At 33.1% G+C, this 22,044-nt stretch overlaps 2 protein-coding genes across 2 annotated transcripts; both read left to right on the top strand.

Moving 5' to 3' along the window:
• The first annotated feature begins 3,244 nt into the window (after positions 1–3,244).
• Positions 3,245–8,890, top strand: LOC142618598 (putative 12-oxophytodienoate reductase 11). Its single transcript, XM_075791541.1, has 5 exons — positions 3,245–3,406; positions 6,035–6,175; positions 6,287–6,417; positions 7,793–7,969; positions 8,150–8,890. The coding sequence occupies exons 1-5, from the start codon at positions 3,336–3,338 to the stop codon at positions 8,740–8,742; spliced, it is 1,113 nt and encodes a 370-aa protein (XP_075647656.1). The 5' UTR covers positions 3,245–3,335; the 3' UTR covers positions 8,743–8,890.
• A 7,433-nt stretch (positions 8,891–16,323) lies between these two features.
• On the top strand, positions 16,324–22,044 carry LOC142618939 (putative 12-oxophytodienoate reductase 11). The gene is made up of 5 exons (XM_075791994.1): positions 16,324–16,539; positions 19,171–19,311; positions 19,423–19,553; positions 20,927–21,103; positions 21,284–22,044. Exons 1-5 carry the CDS (start codon positions 16,469–16,471, stop codon positions 21,874–21,876), a joined length of 1,113 nt encoding a protein of 370 aa, XP_075648109.1. The 5' UTR covers positions 16,324–16,468; the 3' UTR covers positions 21,877–22,044.

Below are 22,044 nucleotides of genomic sequence, written 5' to 3'. Positions count from 1 at the left end.
ATTTAATTTTTAATTTTTGGGTCAAGGGAATTTGAGTGTAAATATCAAAAAGTCTAAATTCAATTGAAGTCTAATTTTGTGCAATGTGTCCATTTAATTTTTTAAATTATGTAGAAAGAATTATTGGGTACAAAAATCGAAAAGTTTAAATCTAATTAAATATTTTAAAAATGTATGGTTAAAAAAATGTGTAAGCTAATACTATGTATAATTTAAATTTCTTCTAAAAAATATATAATTTGAATTATTTAATTGCGATTATTTTAATTGTACCCGTGCATATACACGAGTTATATACTAGTAAATAATAAATCCAAAGAAAACCTATGATATTTTTCAATTGCATCCAATCTTAAGATTGAAAGCTGCATAGAGTTAGGTTTAGAATTTTTGTACAAAGCTGTAGCACCTCAAGGATGAGTATGGGAGAAAGGACAGACATACAGACGACAAGTTTGCACAGTAGTGCAGAAATTAAGAATAAGTAATAGAAGATCAGACAGGAGAAAGAGGAAGAATTGAAAATTCTTAAGTCTCATGAGGCCTTTAGGGAGTCTCACCTCAAAGATAACATATAGAAACTTACTGTTAGCTGTAAGGACTTATAATTAGTTGAAGTTTCTATGCATAAAAGTACATGATGAAAGTTTTGAACGCTCCTAGATGCATAGCACAAAAACATCCATTTACTATGAACATGAACTTAGCACCTAGCCAAATTTTGTGTCCACAATCGCATATCATTCCTTTTTGTACGTGCATGTGTGTGTGATTTCAACCAGGATTCCCTAAAAAAATTTGATAATGGCTAAGTTACTAAATATGGATTTGAGTTTGTCCATAGAAATTTTCAAATTGCAAAGGCAAGTTTGGTCTTCTAAAGCCACAATTACTCTATCCAATATGGGGAATCGGATGGAATGAATGCCAAACTTTTTTTAATTTTTTTGAAAAAGGAAAAAAATGCCAAACTAAAATAATAATAATTAAATAAATAAACAAGTGAGGAATTATATTTCGTAAGCCTAACAATGCCAAAGTGCTCAAAACAGAGACATAGATCACAAACTTGACTCACAAAAATAGTGGACCACCCAATAAAATAGATAAGACAAAATAGATAAAATAAGCTAAAGTATTAAGATAGTAAGTTAAAAAATAATGATTCCAACCCATCCACAAACAATTACTAATTATAAATTTACCATAGCGTCCGCTCCTGAGACCAAAATATCAATCAGTTTTTGATGTACCCAACTCCAGATCTCTTATTCAATCATCAAAATTTTTTATCAGTTGAGCTAATTATAAATTTATAACTTATCATTTTGATATTTATTAATTGTGTCTATGTGTATTAGTCAATTGACAATGTCTAGGAAATATTCTCTCTTTATTCGATTGGTATTTGTATAAATTTAGGGATTTTTTTATAAAAAATAATTTATAGATCTAAGATTTATTGATAAGATTTGATAAATAATGATTTTTAAAGTGATGTTCTGGTCGATTGGGCTAATTTTTGTTATTGTATGGGTTAGATGTTTTGTTGTTATTTGAACTAATTATGTTGTTCTTGTGGTTACCACCGTCGTTTGAATTATTTTTGTTATTATTTAAAGGGGACTAAAATTATATTAGGGGGCTAAAAATAATTTTCTTTGGCCCAAATTCTAGAAATCTCATAAAATATATATACTCTTAATTTTAAAAATAAAAATCTAGAGGATCCATGGCCCGCTTGGGTGGCTTTGTCCCTCCCTTACAAAAATATTTTTTTTTTCCTCGTAAAAGTTGGCAATTCCAATTTTCTTTCAAAATGAAAAATATGTAGCTCATATTAAGAAAACTATTTATATTTTTTTTTAATGTATATAAAAAACACCCATATTAGTAGATCTAAAATTTTGCATTTATGCATAATTGCTAAAATTCATATATGCAATACTTGGATTTATTATTTTATTAGTTTTTTCTCTCTCATATCTCTGGTGGTCTCCTTTTTTTTTCAATTTTTCTCTCTGCTTCTTTTTCCTTCTCTCGTCTCCTTCTGGCTCCAACCCTTGCTGTCCTCGTCACCGGCGCCGATGGCTCGTTGGAACCCACTGAAGCAATGAGGCGATGAACGAGTGCTTCGTCGGAGTGGTTTTAGTTGGGATTTTATTTCTGGGTTTGGTTGCAATGCAAAGTTAGTTAGAGTGATGAGATAAGATTGTTTTGTGAAAGAAGATAGGAAGGTTGAGTAAAGTGGCTTACGAGAGAGAGACAGTGAAGGTTGTTGGGTTTAATGGGTAGAGAAGGTTGGACATGGCCATGTCTTTTTTGAGAGTTTTGAGGATTGGTATGGTGAATTTTGATCGGTGATTGAGGAAGAAGCAAAATTTTGAGAGAGAAAGAAAACCCAGTAAGAAAATTGAGGAATATCTTTTGCAAGATGCGATTTTGCCTTCCAAAATCTATAAAAGCTGCTGTATTTTAGTGAGTTTTATCAGTTGCAGGGAAAGATGAGTTTTATCCAACAGAGAGAGAATAATAAAAAATGGTAAAAAAATAAATATTTTATTGAATAAACTTGTAATATAGATAAATGAATAAGTGATTTGTAAGAATGAGCGTCTAAAATAAAAAAAAAAAGTAATTTTTTTGCGTAAAATAGAAGAAAAGTTTGCATTCACTTATATGATGCTCTAAGAAGCTATAAAAAAATTGTGAGCTATTTTATGTCTCAAATATTGCTCTTTTATAAGTAAAATAACCGATGACATGGCAAATTTAATAATATTTTCATAATAAAATTATGAGTAATAAATGATAAAAGTTATTTTTTCTTGAAATAAAAAATAAAATTAGTGGTGATATGATGTAAAAATTATATACTAAAATCTAAAACACAATCTGTATTCTCAAAATTGTAATTTTAAAAAAATTATGAAATTTACTGCCGACGTAAAGTGGTGCTATTCATAGAAGCAGAACACATGGTTCATAGGATCATGGTCGTTTACCCAAAAAAAAATAAAATAATAGGGTCATGGTCCACATTGGTGGCCAAACATTTTTTGAGGGTTCAATGTATGGTATTTCCGATCGTCAGCACAGACATCATTATGAATACCACTTCAGCACAGACGTCATTATGAATACCATCATTGTCCAATTGGAACCATCCTCCTAGTTTATTGGGAGACTTTGTTTTTTTTTTTGGGGACGCAAATCTATAAATACCCATTTGTGTAACAAGCATTTCATTCCCACTTTTGTCTGAAATCAGAAACAGAAGCAAACTAGCAAAGTACTTGCATTCAACAGGAAAGAATAGAATAGAATCATTGAAAATGGCTGCTGAAGCTCCCACCATTCCTCTTCTTACTCCTTACAAACTGGGCAAGTTCAACCTTTCCCATAGGTATACCAAGACACCTTGCAAAGTTCTTTCTTTTTTGTTTTTGATTTTGTTGTTTAGTATTATCTGAATTGTTAATATGCGTGATGGGTTTTGATTTTTTGTGATTGTGACATATCCCAGTTGGGATGATGAATTGTTTTGTTTACAAACGTTTCACCTTTCAAGAAATCTTAGTTGATTATGGACAAAATTTAGATATAAAATTATTTGTAATTACTCAATAAAATAAACGTTACTACATATTTTGAAAATCTAACCGTTGAATTGTATGTTCTTTACATTTTTTATACACATATAAAATTTTGTGTCAATTGGATATTATATACTACATGATCTATAAGTTTATATTTTACGCATAATTTTAAATTATAAAAAATAGCAATTTAAATAATTTATTGATGACATAGCTATTGATCTTTACTTTTTTAAAAATTTTGCAAACATGAAAAATATAAGAAGAAGATGTAATTCAATAGTGGAATTCTCAATATTCACCTCTAACAAAAAGATATTGAGTAAAATTGTAACTTTAAACTATAACCAATTTTGTAATTAAGTTTTATCCGTTGATTATTTAGAGCACTAGCATTAAGTGTGCCAAATGCCAAAAATTCGGCATTTGACACACCAAAAAGCCTGTCACATCAGATGTTCTAAATGTTAAAAAATTTAGCATTGATGAACGATACAATTTCATATTTAGAACGGTAGGAGCTTATATGTGCTAAACATATTTTGGTTTTTTTTTTTTTACTTCAATTTCTCTCCCCCATGTCACATCCCAAGTCCTCTCTCCCTCTCTCTCTCTCTCTTTGTCACATGGGGGCCACAATAAAATATATTTGTTTTGTTAATTTTTTAATATAGATGAGGTTTGTTTTAAATTATTTTAATGTGATGTAATCTTAAAATTGAAGATGTGATGCAGAGTGTATTATAAAATTATATATTAAAATAGATAAAGTAATTTTTTGATGGATCAAATGCTAAAATGTTTAGAAGACCTTATGCTAGTTAGCACTCTTGCCCTTTTGACCATTTTCTTGTCAGTTCACATCTGTGTTTGTTTTGTGTTTAACCAAGAAATGACACATTTTTTCAAGAATTCTCTATATTAATCTGCTAAAAGTGTAAGACTTTGCTAATTTTTTATACTGTTAAGATTGATGAATTTTGTTGGAACTGCATTAACTGTCATGCTGCGCTCTGCTCATTTCATGAGTTGTTAGTGATGATTTTTTCTTTTGATCTCCAAACGAAAATAAATCTGGCATTTGGTTTATTTGGATTTTGTGAATCATCTCTATTGTGTAAATTGGTTTTAGATTTGCAGATTAAGGTATCTGATCACCTTGGCTGTCAGGATTCACCCTATTTTGTGCATAAAAATTCATCAAGTTCATTGTTCCAAGTTTTAACATGCTTCATTTTGTTTCTTACTTATCTTTTCTGGTATTTTCTTAAAGTAAAACGTGGTCATGCATGTATTGCACAAGCCACTGGCCCCTCACCAACAAATTTACAGTACTCATGGGATTGTACTCAAGGGTGTTTAAAATAGACAACTAGGAAGTCCAAACTTCCTTTTGGATCTGCCAAAATATGATTTTCTACCTCAGAAAAGCAGTGACTGTGATTCTATTGAAATAAGAAATATCAGAGGTCAACTGCTGCATTCAGTTTGCTCTGCTTGTACAGGGGTTGGACCAGGAGTGGAAGCGACCTGACCAATTTAACTTATTGTACACTAAGTCTTGGCTAGGTTTGGATACTATACGAGTTGAAATGTCATAAGCAGTCACTTTTGAAGTCCATACTACACAAATATATACTTGCCTTCTTTCCAAAATGCCCTCATTAGAATTGTTAAGTTTCACGTTTGAAAACAGTCATAAACTAAGTGCCACTCTTTTTTCTTTTCAACAAAAAAAAAAAAAACTTGGTGCTCTTTGCGGCAGCTTTGTAGGTCTTGGAAAAAGGTAAGCTTATGATATAAACATAGGTTGAAAAGAGAGTTACACGAATTAAAAACAACGTAGGCCCTGAACTTGAAACAAAGTATTTTCAAATTTCAAGTGCATGGCAAATTAGCTATGAATGATATAGAAATTGTCATAGTTAAAGGACCTATAGGATATTTGAGGTTCTCCTACCCCACTCCAGTACTGCATTTTGTGAAATATATCTTTAATACTTGACAATATGGTTGAACTTTCACGATGAACAAACTCTAAAGGAAAAAAATAAATTGTAGATCAAGTCAAGCATTCTCTGTCTCTGACTCTGTCACTCTTTCTCATTTAGGTATTTATTTGTTTACTCACAAGGAAAAGCATTATATTATTTGCAGAGTTTTTTTTTTATTTTGTGTTTTTCCTCAGCTTCTCAAACTTATCTCTGCCATAGTCATTCAAAAATGTATTGTTTGATTTGGCTTCATTTGTTACTTGCCTTTTTTGTTTTACATATTAGTATCTATTATAACATAGAGAAAGGGGCTTAATTGTATTATTCTTCCCGACTTTGCTACAGGCAATATATATTTGATTCTTATAGGGTACTACTTTCTTCAATTAGAAAGATTTCTTACTTGATTTACTTAATTTATCATTTAATTTGTATTTTCAGGGTTGTTTTGGCACCATTAACTAGACAGAAATCTTATGGCAATGTTCCTCCGCCACATGCTATCTTATATTATTCTCAAAGAACCACCAAAGGTGGTCTACTGATAGCTGAAGCCAATGGAGTTTCTGACACTGCTCAAGGGTAATCAATTTCTTACCATGTTTCACACTAAAAGACAATCTCCATTTTGAGGGTTCCCTTTCTTGCCTTGAAATTTTTTATGACTTCTTAGGTTTCTTTGCTACTATAAAGGTATTTAGACACACCTGGTATATGGACAAAAGAGCAAATTGAAGCCTGGAAACCCATCGTAGATGCTGTTCATGCCAAAGGTGGAGTTTTCTTTTGTCAAATTGGGCATGTGGGGAGGGTTTCAAATCAAGGTTTGTCTTTGACTAAGACCACCTTTATATCTTCTCTTCTAATGTTGCTTGTTGACAATTGAAACTTTTATAATGGATGGAGAGAGTTGAATGTTTTGTAATATGCTAAATTACAAAGACTTTATGGTAAATGATTCATGAATTGAGTAGATGTGGGTTTTCTATACCACATTGTGCTACTTAACTATTGATTGTTGTTGATCCCGAAGGAAGTATTGCATATGAACCTATTTGGTAAAGATCAAATTAGGTGGAAGTTTTGATTGACTGCTGAAATAACCATGCGTTGGTGCTGTAGAATGCTATTCCCGCATAATGAGTGTCACATTTGAAAAGAAACATACTTTTTGAGGAAGAGCATTAATTAGCTTAACTATCATTTTAGAGAGTAAAATTAGCAAAAGTGATGATCATTATTGGATTGAGGGAGTAATGGACATTTATGCAACAATATAATTATTTTGAGAAACTATTGATCTATCATTGTAGTGGTGTAATTTTTTGCATTATCTTCTCTACTATAAATGGATTTTTTATTTCAGGGGACCTTTTATGATGATCTTGCCTCAATGGAAGGGGCATCTTCCGTTACAAGTCTGATATGTTAATGTCATTTTGTTTTTAGGATACGAAGGTGATACCCACTGCTTTAAAAAAATCGAATCACAGCAGGTGGTTGGACAAAAAGCTTATGTTGTCATTTCAGCTAAAAAACATTTTTGGATCACCATTGAATAGAATGTTATTTAGTCATTTCAATAGAAAAAGGCTAGCGTGGATGGTTGCATGCCACTTTTTCAAAAGCGTGGTTCTTTTAGTTGGTTGGTCTTTCAAAATCTTTGTACTTTTGTTTTAGATATGCAGACACCACTTGCTCTAAATCAATTGTCAAAATCATTATTGAGTCTTATATCTATGGTAGTAACAGACAGCCAACCAACACTTTTTGGCGTGTTAGACAGCCCTAAGATCATGAGCTTTCCTTTTTTGACATGGAATAAGATCTTAAAATTTCCTTTTTTGGAGTGGAATATTTATGGAACCCCATCCTTCTACTGTACAATCATGTGAAACACATAATAGAGCTATTATGCCTTCTTGATCCAAAAGAAGCATTAATTTTTCCTCTAATTTTTTTTATTCTTTTTTGTGATTTGCAAATCAATAAAGTTCTTGTCAATTACTTCTTTAGATAAATGTTTTTGTTTAAGAAAAAAAAATCTTTGTGAAGAAAAGAAATATCATTTTTTAATAAATTTAACGGATCATAACTCTCATTTTTTTTTTCTAATTCTTTAAATGGTGATTAATGATGTCTTATCAAACTCATTTGAATTATTTGGATATTTATTTTTCTTTATATTGTTGTCTACAGGTTTTCAGCCAAATGGTCAAGCCCCAATTTCTTCCTCTAACAGGCCTTTGACCCTTGAAATTCTATCTAATGGAATTGACGTTGCAGACTTCACTCCTCCAAGGCAGCTAAGGATAGAGGAAATTCCTCAAATTGTGAATGATTTTAGACTTGCTGCAAGGAATGCTATTGAAGCTGGTAAGTTCTTTTCTTGTGTTTATATTAGATAAAAGATATTTGATTAGTCAAATGTACAAGGGAGTGAAGGAATGTACTTTGTACTTGATGAAAGAAAACTGAAAGAACAACAGGGCTCATGGTTACCTTTTTTATTACATAGTTCCTTCTTTAAAATGTCATTATTTGTCTTATACGTAGGCTTTGATGGAGTAGAGATCCATGGGGCTCATGGTTACCTAATTGACCAGTTTATGAAGGATCAAGTGAATGATCGAACGGATCAATATGGTGGATCCCTTGAAAATCGTTGCCGGTTTGCTTTGGAAATAGTTGAAGCTATTTCTAATGAGATCGGAGCAGACAGGGTTGGAATAAGGCTATCTCCTTTTGCAAACTACATGCAATCCGAAGACTCAAATCCAGAAGCTTTGGGCCTTTACATGGCTAAATCCTTAAACAAATATGAGATTCTTTATTGCCACATGGTTGAGCCAAGAATGAAGACAATTGCAGAAAAGAGTGAAAGTTCCCATAGTCTTGTGGCAATGAGAAAGGCTTTTAAAGGTAGCTTTTTAGTTGCTGGGGGTTACGATAGGGAAGATGGGAATAAAGCTATTGCTGAAAACCATACAGATCTTATTGCTTATGGTCGTTTGTTTTTAGCTAATCCAGATTTGCCTAAGAGATTTAAGCTCAATGCCCCTCTCAACAAGTACAACAGAGATACATTCTACATCTCTGACCCTGTCCTTGGATACACTGATTATCCATTCCTTCAAGACATTGCTTAGGCTTTCAAGGAGAAGAGTGAAAATAAATTGTCCAAAAACATTGCCCTATGTAATTCCTTTCTTGTTTTAAGTGTTTTCATTGTACTGTGTAAGTGCAACAAAAAGATTTGATAGATCTAAATAATTTTGAAGTGGTTATTCTCTTCAAGTGACAGTATTGTTAGTGTTGATCTGCTTCTGTGCTTGACTAATCATGTTTTTGAAGCATAATTTGGCTATTACAGGCAATGATTCTTTACTTAAATTGACAACTATGTGTACAAGATATTGCCTTCTGCTTTAGCTACAAAGTACCCAGTCTCCTTTACTTTTTGGCGTGTGCATAAGGTCTGTGTTGAACCATTATAAGTGGCTACTCAATTACTTGTTATATTATCCATATTAAGGGAATGTAGGCTTATTTGCTCACTTCCATTCATAATAAAGTGACTAAATTTCAAGCTAGCTATCATCTTTATCTTTCCTAGCTTAAGACCGGTTGTGTACAAAATAATGAAATATGTTACATTAAGCACAAACACAAGTGGAGTTTACAAATGGAATTAGCAAATAGCATTTCCTCAGTTTCTTGGCAACCAAGAGGAGTCTAAGAAAAGTTATTTATGATTGAGAACTGGTATCATAAAGTTAGCTCCAATGTTTATAGTTGAAAAGTGAAGAAAGTCAGGAGGATAATCTCTGGATTTAAGAGAACATATACGCAACACTTATCATGTGTATGTGTGTTGAATCTATTGCTAACATGATAACGTGGTTTAAGTAGAACTGTAATGGGTTCTACTTACTCTATTTACTTATTCTTTACTAAATGAAAAGGTGAATATACTGTGCAAAGATCAATCAAAGCTAACACTAGAGTTAGCAACATCTTCAGAAACCAGAATCTCAAAATCACTAACTGACCATTTTGCAGTCATCCTTGTGCTGCTAACATATATTGTCCATCTTGAAGCAGAGGGACAAACTCAACAACACTAATCAAGTTAAAGTAGACTAAACTACAAAAGTTCACTAATGTGACTTAGGGAAGCAATTGCTCTGAATTCTAATGGGTTCAGGTTCTTCAGGATGCTGGGAGCAGGTCTAAATAAATAATAAATCCAAAGCAAACCTATGATATTTTTCAATTGCATCCAATCTTAAGATTGAAAGCTGCATAGAGTTAGGTTTAGAATTTTTGTACAAAGTTGTAGCACCTCAAGGATGAGTATGGGAGAAAGGACAGACATACAGACGACAAGTTTGCACAGTAGTGCAGAAATTAAGAATAAGTAACAGAAGATCAGATGGGAGATAGAGGAAGAATGGAAAATTCTGAAGTCTCATGAGGCCTTTGGGGAGTCTCACCTCAAAGATAACATACAGAAACTTACTGTTAGCAGTAAGGACTTATAATTAGTTGAAGTTTCTATGCATAGATACATGATAAAATTTTTGAACGCTCCTAAATGCATAGCACAGAAACATCCCTTTACTATGAACATGAACTTAGCATCTAGCCAAATTTTATGTGTCCACATTTGCATATCATTCCTTTGTGTGCGTGTGTGTGTGTGTGTGTGATTTCAACCAGGATTCCATATAAAAATTTGATAATGGCTAAGTTACTAAATATGGATTTGAGTTTTTCCACTGAAATTTCCAAATTGCAAAGGCAAGTTTGGTCTTCTAAAGCCACAATTACTCTATCCAATATGGCGAATCGGATGGAAAGAATGCCAAACTTTTTTTATTTTTTTGAGAAAGGAAAAAAATGCCAAACTAAAATAGTAATAATTAAATAAATAATCAAGTGAGAAATTATATTTAGTAAGCCAAACAATGCCAAAGTGCTCAAAACACAGAGACATAGATCACAAACTTGACTCCTATGAAGCACGGGTGCGTTTCAGGATTCGGGTGCGGGTGCGGGACTCGGCAATTTCTGAAAAAGTAGGGTGCAGCTGCGGCAGGGTGCGGCGATTAAAAAATTATTAAAAATATTTTTATTTATATTTTTAATATATTGCTAAACATACTTTTTTCACATTATATAAACATATACCAAATTTAAGAACAATAATAAATAATAACTAGAATACAACTTCATTATATAAACATTCCATGATGTTCGAAAATTAAAATTCAACTCACAAGTTTGATACTAAAACAAAATAAAAGATACATCAACAAGACAATCAACAAGACAATCAAACACCAATTTCATCATCATCAAGATCAATAGTTTCACTTCGAACTTCACTTTCACTAGTAGTAACACTAGTGTTAACATTCCCAATAACCATGGCCTCCAACTCTGGCTCATCAAGTGTAAGAGTTGCATTCTCAAGAATTCCAGCTCCTCCATGTATGTCGCTCTCATTCCAAGAGTCTCATGCAATATCCCACATCTTTGTATCTCTATTTATGTACTCCGCATTGCGCCTTGACAAGAGTCGAAGATTAGAATGCACATATACCAAATCCTCAGCACGTGCAGGAGCCATTTTGTTTCTTTTTAAGGAATGAATAAATTTGTATGTGCTCCAATTCCTCTCAACACATGAGGATGAACAAGGTTGTCCAAGAAGTTTAAGGGCAAGGGTTTGAAGAGTTGGAAATGCGGAGCCATGATATTGCCACCAAACCAAAGGTTGTAAGACCCACCTATCTGTCAAGACAGCTGGTGAAGGAAACCTCCCTCCTGAAAATGCAGCAAACTCAGACTTCACCACATTTAATTCATTCACATCTTCAAAGAATCGATCCAAACACTTGCTCATTTCCATAGAAATTTCATGATCTCGATGTGGAGGGATGCGTTTTGAATTCTCCAAAAGCCATTCAGTAGAGTAATACCTAGAGTTAAAGATTAAAAAACAAATATAAATGAAATGTGTGTTTTACTAGAAAGGGGAACTAAAGAAAATAAAAAATAGAAAATAAATGTACTTACCTAGGATTTAAGGAATGAGCCAAGCAGTGTAGTGGAGTACAATTTTTAGTCCAACGATCAATAAGTATATCATACACCACACTCCAAAATGAGCTATACTCATCATCTTCCAAGCCTTCATGTCGATATATTGCTACCTTTACCTTCTTTATCATTGAATCTCACATCTCATACACAAGATGAAGACAAGGCTTATCTGTGTCAGCTACTCGTATCATATCATAAATAGGTGCCGTGAATTCAAAGATATAATCAACCTAATCCCACCAAAGATCACTTAAAATCATCTCTTTCACCTTTTGAGATTTTCCAACATCATCCTCCCTATAAGAAGCCCATTGCTCACTAATAGCCATGGCTTGAAGGCATCTTTTTATCAACTTCAACATTTTTAGCATTATAACAACCGAAGCAAATCTAGTATCAGCAACTTGGAGCAATTTTAATGGATAAAATTCATTAAACATTGCCAACCTCATTGAATGGTTCATGATAAAAACACGTATGAAGGATGCATCATCAGCAATACGTGTAATCCAACTACATTCCTCATATGTAACTTCATTCTTTTCAGTGTTTTTTGCTGCACAAATATTCTTCAAAGCTAGATTGAGAGTGTGGACAACACAGGGTGTCCAAAATATTTTAGGATACTCACCCTCAATAAGAGCTCCAGCAGATTTCATCACATTAGCATTATCAGTGATGACTTGGACAACTTTCTCATGTCCAGTCTCTTTTATAGCATCCCTCAACACCCCAGCAATATAATGTTTGTCTTTGAACTCACCTGACCCATCAATTGCCTTAATAAACACTGGACCCCCATCTGATACAGCTATAATATTAATAAGAGGCCTCTTTTGTGGATTTGACCATCCATCAGAAACTATACTTACACCATTTTCAACCCAAAAGTCCTTAATTGGTTTCAAAAGTCTATCAACATGAGCTTTTTCTCTTTGCAAAAGTGTTGTTCTCAAAGCATTGTATCCAGGAGGAATATAACCTGGAATGCTATGAGTAGCGGCATATGAATAGGAACTACGATAATATGGGTTCCTTGCAAAGTTAAATGAAATCCCACCGGTGTAAAACATCCTAGCAATTTGACTATCCAATTCATGTCTAGCATTATTCTGGAATAATTTCTCCACCGTAGGATTCACAACCTTCCTCCTCTTATTACCATCAAAGGGATTTGTACTATCACTCTCTTCTTGTGTCCGAAATGGGGGAATACTCTCAATAGACCCACGGCTTGGGGGAGGTGGGGGTAAGGGAATTTGTTTTCTCCATTCTCTTTCTAACTTATCATTCTCAACTTGATCATGCATTTGCTGCATTTCCAACCTATGGCTCGGTGTCACACTAGGGCATACTTTAATACCTTTATTAACAATTCTTAATAAATGAGCCTTAACCCTAGAATAGGATCCCAAATAAATATTACCACAATAGTTGCACTTAAAGTGTGTGTTTCCACCTGATTTAACAGTAGAACCAGATGGTTTTTCTATTTTAGTCACATAATTTTTGTGCTAGTAGCTTCATCCATTTCAAATTCAATAGATTCAATTTAACCTACAAATAATTTCCAAATATATAATAACTATTAATTAAATAAAAAATCAAACCCAATGTCACAGACACACAAAAAAAAAAAAAAAATCAGATCATCACAGATTCACAACACAATCACAAATCTAAGTAATAATAACTATTAAGTATTAACTAAATAAAAAATTAAACGTCACAAGACTCACAAAAAATAAAATAAAAAATAGAAAAAAATCAGTTCATCACAGTCCACAACACAATCACAAATCATAATAACTAATAGTTGCAAATTTAGCTATTAACTAACTAAAAAATCATCTATTAACAATAAACAAAGAGTGTGAGTGTGAGAGCCATCAGCTATGATACCTGACAATGAGGGGAGACGGAGAGCAAGGGAGACGAAGTGGAGCGCTGAAAAATGAGATGTGCTGAAGAGTGAAGGACTGAAGGTAGAGAGTGGGAGAGACTTGAGAGCACTAGCTTGAAGAGGCAGGGGCTGGGGCGGCTGAGAGTACAGAACTAGACTTGAAAAAAAATGAAGAGAGGTTTATGGCTGCTGGGACAAGTGATCTGTGAGGGAGCTTAGGCATATAAGGGTTTCAAAATTTTTTTTACAAAACGCAACCGTTTGGCATTTTTTTTTTTTGGGCTAAGTAAAACGGTGCATTTCGCACCTGTTTCTTTTTTTTTTTTTTGAATTTCAGCCGATATCGGCGTTGCGCCCGATACGGACCGATTCAGGCCGAATCGGCGCACGTTGGCTCGATTTCGCGCGCGTCGGCCCGAATAGGCGCGAATCGGCACGAATCGCGCCGAAAAAAATGATTTTTTATTACCCGACGCGGCACGGACGCGCAGGCAGCGGCGTCGCCTGCGCGTCGCCACGTCGGGCTGCGTCCGACGCGGGTGCGTCGGCCCAAACGCCGCACCCGTGCTTCATAGCTTGACTCACAAAAATAGTGGACTGCCCAATAAAATAGATAAGACAAAATAGATAAAATAAACTAAAGTATTAGGTAGTAAGTTAAAAAATAATGATTCCAACCCATCCACCAACAGTTACTAATTATAAATTTATCAACATATGGCGTCCGCTCATGAGACCAAAATATCAATCAGTTTTTGATGTAGGCAACTACAGATCTCTTATTTAATCATCAAAGACTTTACCAGTTGAGCTAACTATAAATTTATAACTTATCATTTTGATATTAATTAATTGTGTCTATGTGTATTATTCAATTGACAATGCCTAGGAAATATTCGCTTTTTATTCGATTGGTATTTGTATAAATTTAGGGATTTTTTTATAAAAAATAATTAATAGATCTAAGATTTATTGATCAAATTTGATAAATAATGATTTTTAAAGTGATGTTCTAGTTGATTGGGCTAATTTTTGTTGTTGTATGGGCTAGATGTTTTGTTGTTATTTGAACTAATTATGTTGTTCTTGTGGTCACCACCGTCATTTGAATTATTTTTGTTATTATTTAAAGGGGACTAAAATTATATTACAGGGCTAAAAATAATTTTCTTTGGCCCAAATTCTAGAAATCTCATAAAACATATATACTCTTAATTTTAAAAATAAAAATCTAGAGGATCCATGGCCCCATTGGGTGGCTTTGTCCCTCCCTTAAAAAAATAAATTTTTTTAACCTCATAAAAGTGGGCAAATTCCAATTTTCTTTCAAAATAAAAAAATATATATGTAATTCATATTAAGAAAACTATTTATAATTTTTATTTTGATGTACATAAAAAAACACCCTACCAGTAGGTGTAAAATTATACATTTCTGCATAATTGCTATAGTTCATATATGCAGGTTAATTGTAACACTTGCAATTATTATATTATTAGTTTTTTCTCCCTCGTGTCTCTGTTGCTCTCCTTTTTTTTTTCAATTTTTCTCTCTGCTTCTTTTTCCTTCTCTCGCCTCCTTCCGGCTCCAACCCTTGCCGTCCTCGTCACCGGCGCCGCTGGCTCGTCGGAACCCACTGAAGCGATGAGGCGATGAACGAGTGCTTCGTCAGAGTGGTTTTAGTTGGGATTTTATTTCTGGGTTTGGTTGCAATGCAAAGTTAGTTAGAGTGATGAGATAAGGTTGTTTTGTGAAAGAAGATAGGAAGGTTGAGTGAAGTGGCTTACGCGAGAGAGACAGTGAAGGTTGTTGGGTTTAATGGGTAGAGAAGGTTGGACATGGCCATGTCTTTTTTGAGAGTTTTGAGGATTGGTATGGTGAATTTTGATCGGTGATTGAGGAAGAAGCAAAATTTTGAGAGAGAAAGAAAACCCAGTAAGAAAATTGAGGAATATCTTTTGCAAGATGCAATTTTGCCTTCCAAAATCTATAAAAGCTGCTGTATTTTAGTGAGTTTTATCAATTGCAGGGAAAGATGAGTTTTATCCAACAGAGAGAGAATAATAAAAAATGGTAAAAAAAATAAAGATTTTATTGAATAAACTTGTAACATAGATAAATGAATAAGTGATTTGTAAGAATGAGCGTCTAAAATAAAAAAAGTTATTTTTTTGCGTAAAATAGAAGAAAAGTTTGCATTCACTTATATGATGCTCTACGAAGCTATAAAAAAATTGTGAGCTATTTTATGTCTCAAATATTGCTCTTTTATAAGTAAAATAACTGATGACATGGCAAATTTAATAATATTTTTATAATAAAATTATGAGTAATAAATAATAAAAGTTATTTTTTCTTGAAATAAAAAATAAAATTAGTGGTGATATGATGTAAAAATTATATACTAAAATCTAAAACACAATCTGTATTCTCAAAATTGTAATTTTAAAAAAATTATGAAATTTACTGCCGACGAAAAGTGGTGCTATTCATAGAAGCAGAACACATGGTTCATAGGATCATGGTCGTTTACCCAAAAAAAATAAAATAATAGGGTCATGGTCCACATTGGTGGACAAACATTTTTTGAGGGTTCAATGTATGGTATTTCCGATCGTCAGCACAGACATCATTATGAATACCACTTCAGCACAGACGTCATTATGAATACCATCATTGTCCAATTGGAACCATCCTCCTAGCTTATTGGGAGACTTTGTTTTTTTTTTGGGGACGCAAATCTATAAATACCCATTTGTGTAACAAGCATTTCATTCCCACTTTTGTCTGAAATCAGAAACAGAAGCAAACTAGCAAAGTACTTGCATTCAACAGGAAAGAATAGAATAGAATCACTGAAAATGGCTGCTGAAGCTCCCACCATTCCTCTTCTTACTCCTTACAAACTGGGCAAGTTCAACCTTTCCCATAGGTATACCAATACACCTTGCAAAGTTCTTTCTTTTTTGTTTTTGTTTTTGTTGTTTAGTATTATCTGAATTGTTAATATGCGTGATGGGTTCTGATTTTTTGTGATTGTGACATATCCCAGTTGGGATGATGAATTGTTTTGTTTACAAAGGTTTCACCTTCCAAGAAATCTTAGTTGATTATGGACAAAATTTAGCTATAAAATTATTTGTAATTACTCAATAAAATAAACGTTACTACATATTTTGAAAATCTAATTGTTGAATTGTATGTTCTTTACATTTTTTATACATATATCAAATTTGGTGTCAATTGGATATTATATACTACATGATCTATAACTTTATATTTTACGCATAATTTTAAATTATAAAAACTAGCAATTTAAATAATTTATTGATGACATAGCTATTAATCTTTAATTTTCTAAAAATTTTGCAAATATGAAAAATATAAGAAGAAGATGTAATTCAATAGTGGAATTCTCAAAATTCACCACTAACAAAAAGATATTGAGTAAAATTGTAACTTTAAGCTATAACCAATTTTGTAATTAAGTTTTATCCGTTGATTATTTAGAGCACTAGCATTAAGTGTGCCAAATGCCAAAAATTCAGCATTTGACACACCAAAAAGCTTGTCACATCAAATGTTCTAAATGCTAAAAAATTTAACATTGATGAACGATACAATTTCATATTTAGAACGGTAGGAGCTTATATGTGCTAAACATATTTTGGTTTTTTTTTTTTTTTACTTCAATTTCTCTCTCCCATGTCACATCCCAAGTCCTCTCTCCCTCTCTCTCTCTCTCTTTGTCACATGGGGGCCACAATAAAATATATTTGTTTTGTTAATTTTTTAATATAGATGAGGTTTGTTTTAAATTATTTTAATGTGATGTAATCTTAAAATTGAAGATGTGATGCAGAGTGTATTATAAAATGATATATTAAAATAGATAAAGTAATTTTTTGATGGATCAAATGCTAAAATGTTTAGAAGACCTTATGCTAGTTAGCACTCTTGCCCTTTTGAGCATTTTCTTGTCAGTTCACATCTGTGTTTGTTTTGTGTTTAACCAAGAAATGACACATTTTTTTCAAGAATTCTCTATATTAATCTGCTAAAAGTGTAAGACTTTGCTAATTTTTGATACTGTTAAGATTGATGAATTTTTTTGGAACTGCATTAACTGTCATGCTGCGCTCTGCTCATTTCATGAGTTGTTAGTGATGATTTTTTCTTTTGATCTCAAAAGGAAAATAAATCTGGCATTTGGTTTATTTGGATTTTGTGAATCATCTCTATTGTGTAAATTGGTTTTAGATTTGCAGATTAAGGTATCTGATCACCTTGGCTGTCAGGATTCACCCTATTTTGTGCATAAAAATTCATACAGTTCATTGTTCCAAGTTTTAACATGCTTCATTTTGTTTCTTACTTATCTTTTCTGGTATTTTCTTTAAGTAAAACGTGGTCATGCATGTATAGCACAAGCCACTGGCCCCTCACCAACAAATTTACAGTACTCATGGGATTGTACTCAAGGGTGTTTAAAATAGACAACTAGGAAGTCCAAACTTCCTTTTGGATCTGCCAAAATATGATTTTCTACCTCAGAAAAGCAGTGACTGTGATTCTATTGAAATAAGAAATATCAGAGGTCAACTGCTGCATTCAGTTTGCTTTGCTTGTACAGGGGTTGGATCAGGAGTGGAAGCGACCTGACCAATTTAACTTATTGTACACTAAGTCTAGGCTAGGTTTGGATACTATACGAGTTGAAATGTCATAAGCAGTCACTTTTGAAGTCCATACTACACAAATATATACTTGCCTTCTTTCCAAAATGCCCTCATTAGAATTGTTAAGTTTCACGTTTGAAAACAGTCATAAACTAAGTGCCACACTTTTTTCTTTTCAAAAAAAAAAAAAAAAAACTTGGTGCTCTTTGCTGCCGCTTTGTAGGTCTTGGAAAAAGGTAAGCTTATGATATAGGTTGAAAAGAGAGTTACACGAATTAAAAACAACGTAGGCCCTGAACTTGAAACAAAGTATTTTCAAATTTCAAGTGCATGGCAAATTAGCTATGAATGATATAGAAATTGTCATAGTTAAAGGACCTATAGGATATTTGAGGTTCTCCTACCCCACTCCAGTACTGCATTTTGTGAAATATATCTTTAATACTTGACAATATGGTTGAACTTTAACGATGAACAAACTCTAAAGGAAAAAAATAAATTGTAGATCAAGTCAAGCATTCTCTGTCTCTGACTCTGTCACTCTTTCTCATTTAGGTATTTATTTGTTTACTCACAAGGAAAAGCATTATATTATTTGCAGAGTTTTTTTTTTTTTTTTTGTGTGTTTTTCTTCAGCTTCTCAAACCTTATCTCTGCCATAGTCATTCAAAAATGTATTGTTTGATTTGGCTTCATTTGTTACTTGCCTTTTTTATTTTATATATTAGTATCTATTATAACATAGAGAAAGGGGCTTAATCGTATTATTCTTCCCGACTTTGCTACAGGCAATATATATTTGATTCTTATAGGGTACTACTTTCTTCAATTAGAAAGATTTCTTACTTGATTTACTTAATTTATCATTTAATTTGTATTTTCAGGGTTGTTTTGGCACCATTAACTAGACAGAGATCTTATGGCAATGTTCCTCAGCCACATGCTATCTTATATTATTCTCAAAGAACCACCAAAGGTGGTCTACTGATAGCTGAAGCCAATGGAGTTTCTGACACTGCTCAAGGGTAATCAATTTCCTACCATGTTTCACACTAAAAGACAATCTCCATTTTGAGGGTTCCCTTTCTTGCCTTGAAATTTTTTATGACTTCTTAGGTTTCTTTGCTACTATAAAGGTATTTAGACACACCTGGTATATGGACAAAAGAGCAAATTGAAGCCTGGAAACCCATCGTAGATGTTGTTCATGCCAAAGGTGGAGTTTTCTTTTGTCAAATTGGGCATGTGGGGAGGGTTTCAAATCAAGGTTTGTCTTTGACTAAGACCACCTTTATATCTTCTCTTCTAATGTTGCTTGTTGACAATTGAAACTTTTATAATGGATGGAGAGAGTTGAATGTTTTGTAATATGCTAAATTACAAAGACTTTATGGTAAATGATTCATGAATTGAGTAGATGTGGGTTTTCTATACCACATTGTGCTACTTAACTATTGATTGTTGTTGATCCCGAAGGAAGTATTGCATATGAACCTATTTGGTAAAGATCAAATTAGGTGGAAGTTTTGATTGACTGCTGAAATAACCATGCATTGGTGCTGTAGAATGCTATTCCCGCATAATGAGTGTCACATTTTAAAAGAAACATACTTTTTGAGGAAGAGCATTAATTAGCTTAACTATCATTTTAGAGAGTAAAATTAGCAAAAGTGATGATCATTATTGGATTGAGGGAGTAATGGAAATTTATGCAACAATATAATTATTTTGAGAAACTATTGATCTATCATTGTAGTGGTGTAATTTTTTGCATTATCTTCTCTACTATAAATGGATTTTTTATTTCAGGGGGCCTTTTATGATGATCTTGCCTCAATGGAAGGGGCATCTTCCGTTACAAGTCTGATATGTTAATGTCATTTTTTTTTTAGGATACGAAGGTGATACCCACTGCTTTAAAAAAATCGAATCACAGCAGGTGGTTGGACAAAAAGCTTATGTTGTCATTTCAGCTAAAAAACATTTTTGGATCACCATTGAATAGAATGTTATTTAGTCATTTCAGTAGAAAAAGGCTAGAGTGGATGGTTGCATGCCACTTTTTCAAAAGCGTGGTTCTTTTAGTTGGTTGGTCTTTCAAAATCTTTCTACTTTTGTTTTAGATATGCAGACACCACTTGCTCTAAATCAATTGTCAAAATCATTATTGAGTCCTATATCTATGGTAGTAACAAACAGCCAACCAACACTTTTTGGCGTGTTAGACAGCCCTAAGATCATGAGCTTTCCTTTTTTGACATGGAATAAGATCTTGAAATTTCCTTTTTTGGAGTGGAATATTTATGGAACCCCATCCTTCTACTGTACAATCATGTGAAACACATAATAGAGCTATTATGCCTTCTTGATCCAAAAGAAGCATTAATTTTGCCTCTAATTATTTTTATTCTTTTTTTTGATTTGCAAATCAATAAAGTTCTTGTCAATTACTTCATTAGATAAATGTTTTTGTTTAAGAAAAAAAAATCTTTGTGAAGAAAAGAAATATCATTTTTTAATAAATTTAACGGATCATAACTCTCATTTTTTTTCTAATTCTTTAAATGGTGATTAATGATGTCTTATCAAACTCATTTGAATTATTTGGATATTTATTTTTCTTTATATTGTTGTCTACAGGTTTTCAGCCAAATGGTCAAGCCCCAATTTCTTCCTCTAACAGGCCTTTGACCCTTGAAATTTTATCTAATGGAATTGACGTTGCAGACTTCACTCCTCCAAGGCAGCTAATGATAGAGGAAATTCCTCAAATTGTGAATGATTTTAGACTTGCTGCAAGGAATGCTATTGAAGCTGGTAAGTTCTTTTCTTGTGTTTATATTAGATAAAAGATATTTGATTAGTCAAATGTACAAGGGAGTGAAGGAATGTACTTTGTACTTGATGAAAGAAAACTGAAAGAACAACAGGGCTCATGGTTACCTTTTTTATTACATAGTTCCTTCTTTAAAATGTCATTATTTGTCTTATACGTAGGCTTTGATGGAGTAGAGATCCATGGGGCTCATGGTTACCTAATTGACCAGTTTATGAAGGATCAAGTGAATGATCGAACAGATCAATATGGTGGATCCCTTGAAAATCGTTGCCGGTTTGCTTTGGAAATAGTTGAAGCTGTTTCTAATGAGATCGGAGCAGACAGGGTTGGAATAAGGCTATCTCCTTTTGCAAACTACATGCAATCCGAAGACTCAAATCCAGAAGCTTTGGGCCTTTACATGGCTAAATCCTTAAACAAATATGAGATTCTTTATTGCCACATGGTTGAGCCAAGAATGAAGACAATTGCAGAAAAGAGTGAAAGTTCCCATAGTCTTGTGGCAATGAGAAAGGCTTTTAAAGGTAGCTTTTTAGTTGCTGGGGGTTACGATAGGGAAGATGGGAATAAAGCTATTGTTGAAAACCATACAGATCTTATTGTTTATGGTCGTTTGTTTTTAGCTAATCCAGATTTGCCTAAGAGATTTAAGCTCAATGCCCCTCTCAACAAGTACAACAGAGATACATTCTACATCTCTGACCCTGTCCTTGGATACACTGATTATCCATTCCTTCAAGACATTGCTTAGGCTTTCAAGGAGAAGAGTGAAAATAAATTGTCCAAAAACATTGCCCTATGTAATTCCTTTCTTGTTTTAAGTGTTTTCATTGTACTGTGTAAGTGCAACAAAAAGATTTGATAGATCTAAATAATTTTGAAGTGGTTATTCTCTTCAAGTGACAGTATTGTTAGTGTT

The sequence above is a fragment of the Castanea sativa genome, chromosome 12, assembly GCF_040712315.1.
Source record: "Castanea sativa cultivar Marrone di Chiusa Pesio chromosome 12, ASM4071231v1".
Lineage (NCBI taxonomy): Eukaryota > Viridiplantae > Streptophyta > Magnoliopsida > Fagales > Fagaceae > Castanea > Castanea sativa.
This window is presented reverse-complemented; position numbering and strand designations above follow the sequence as displayed.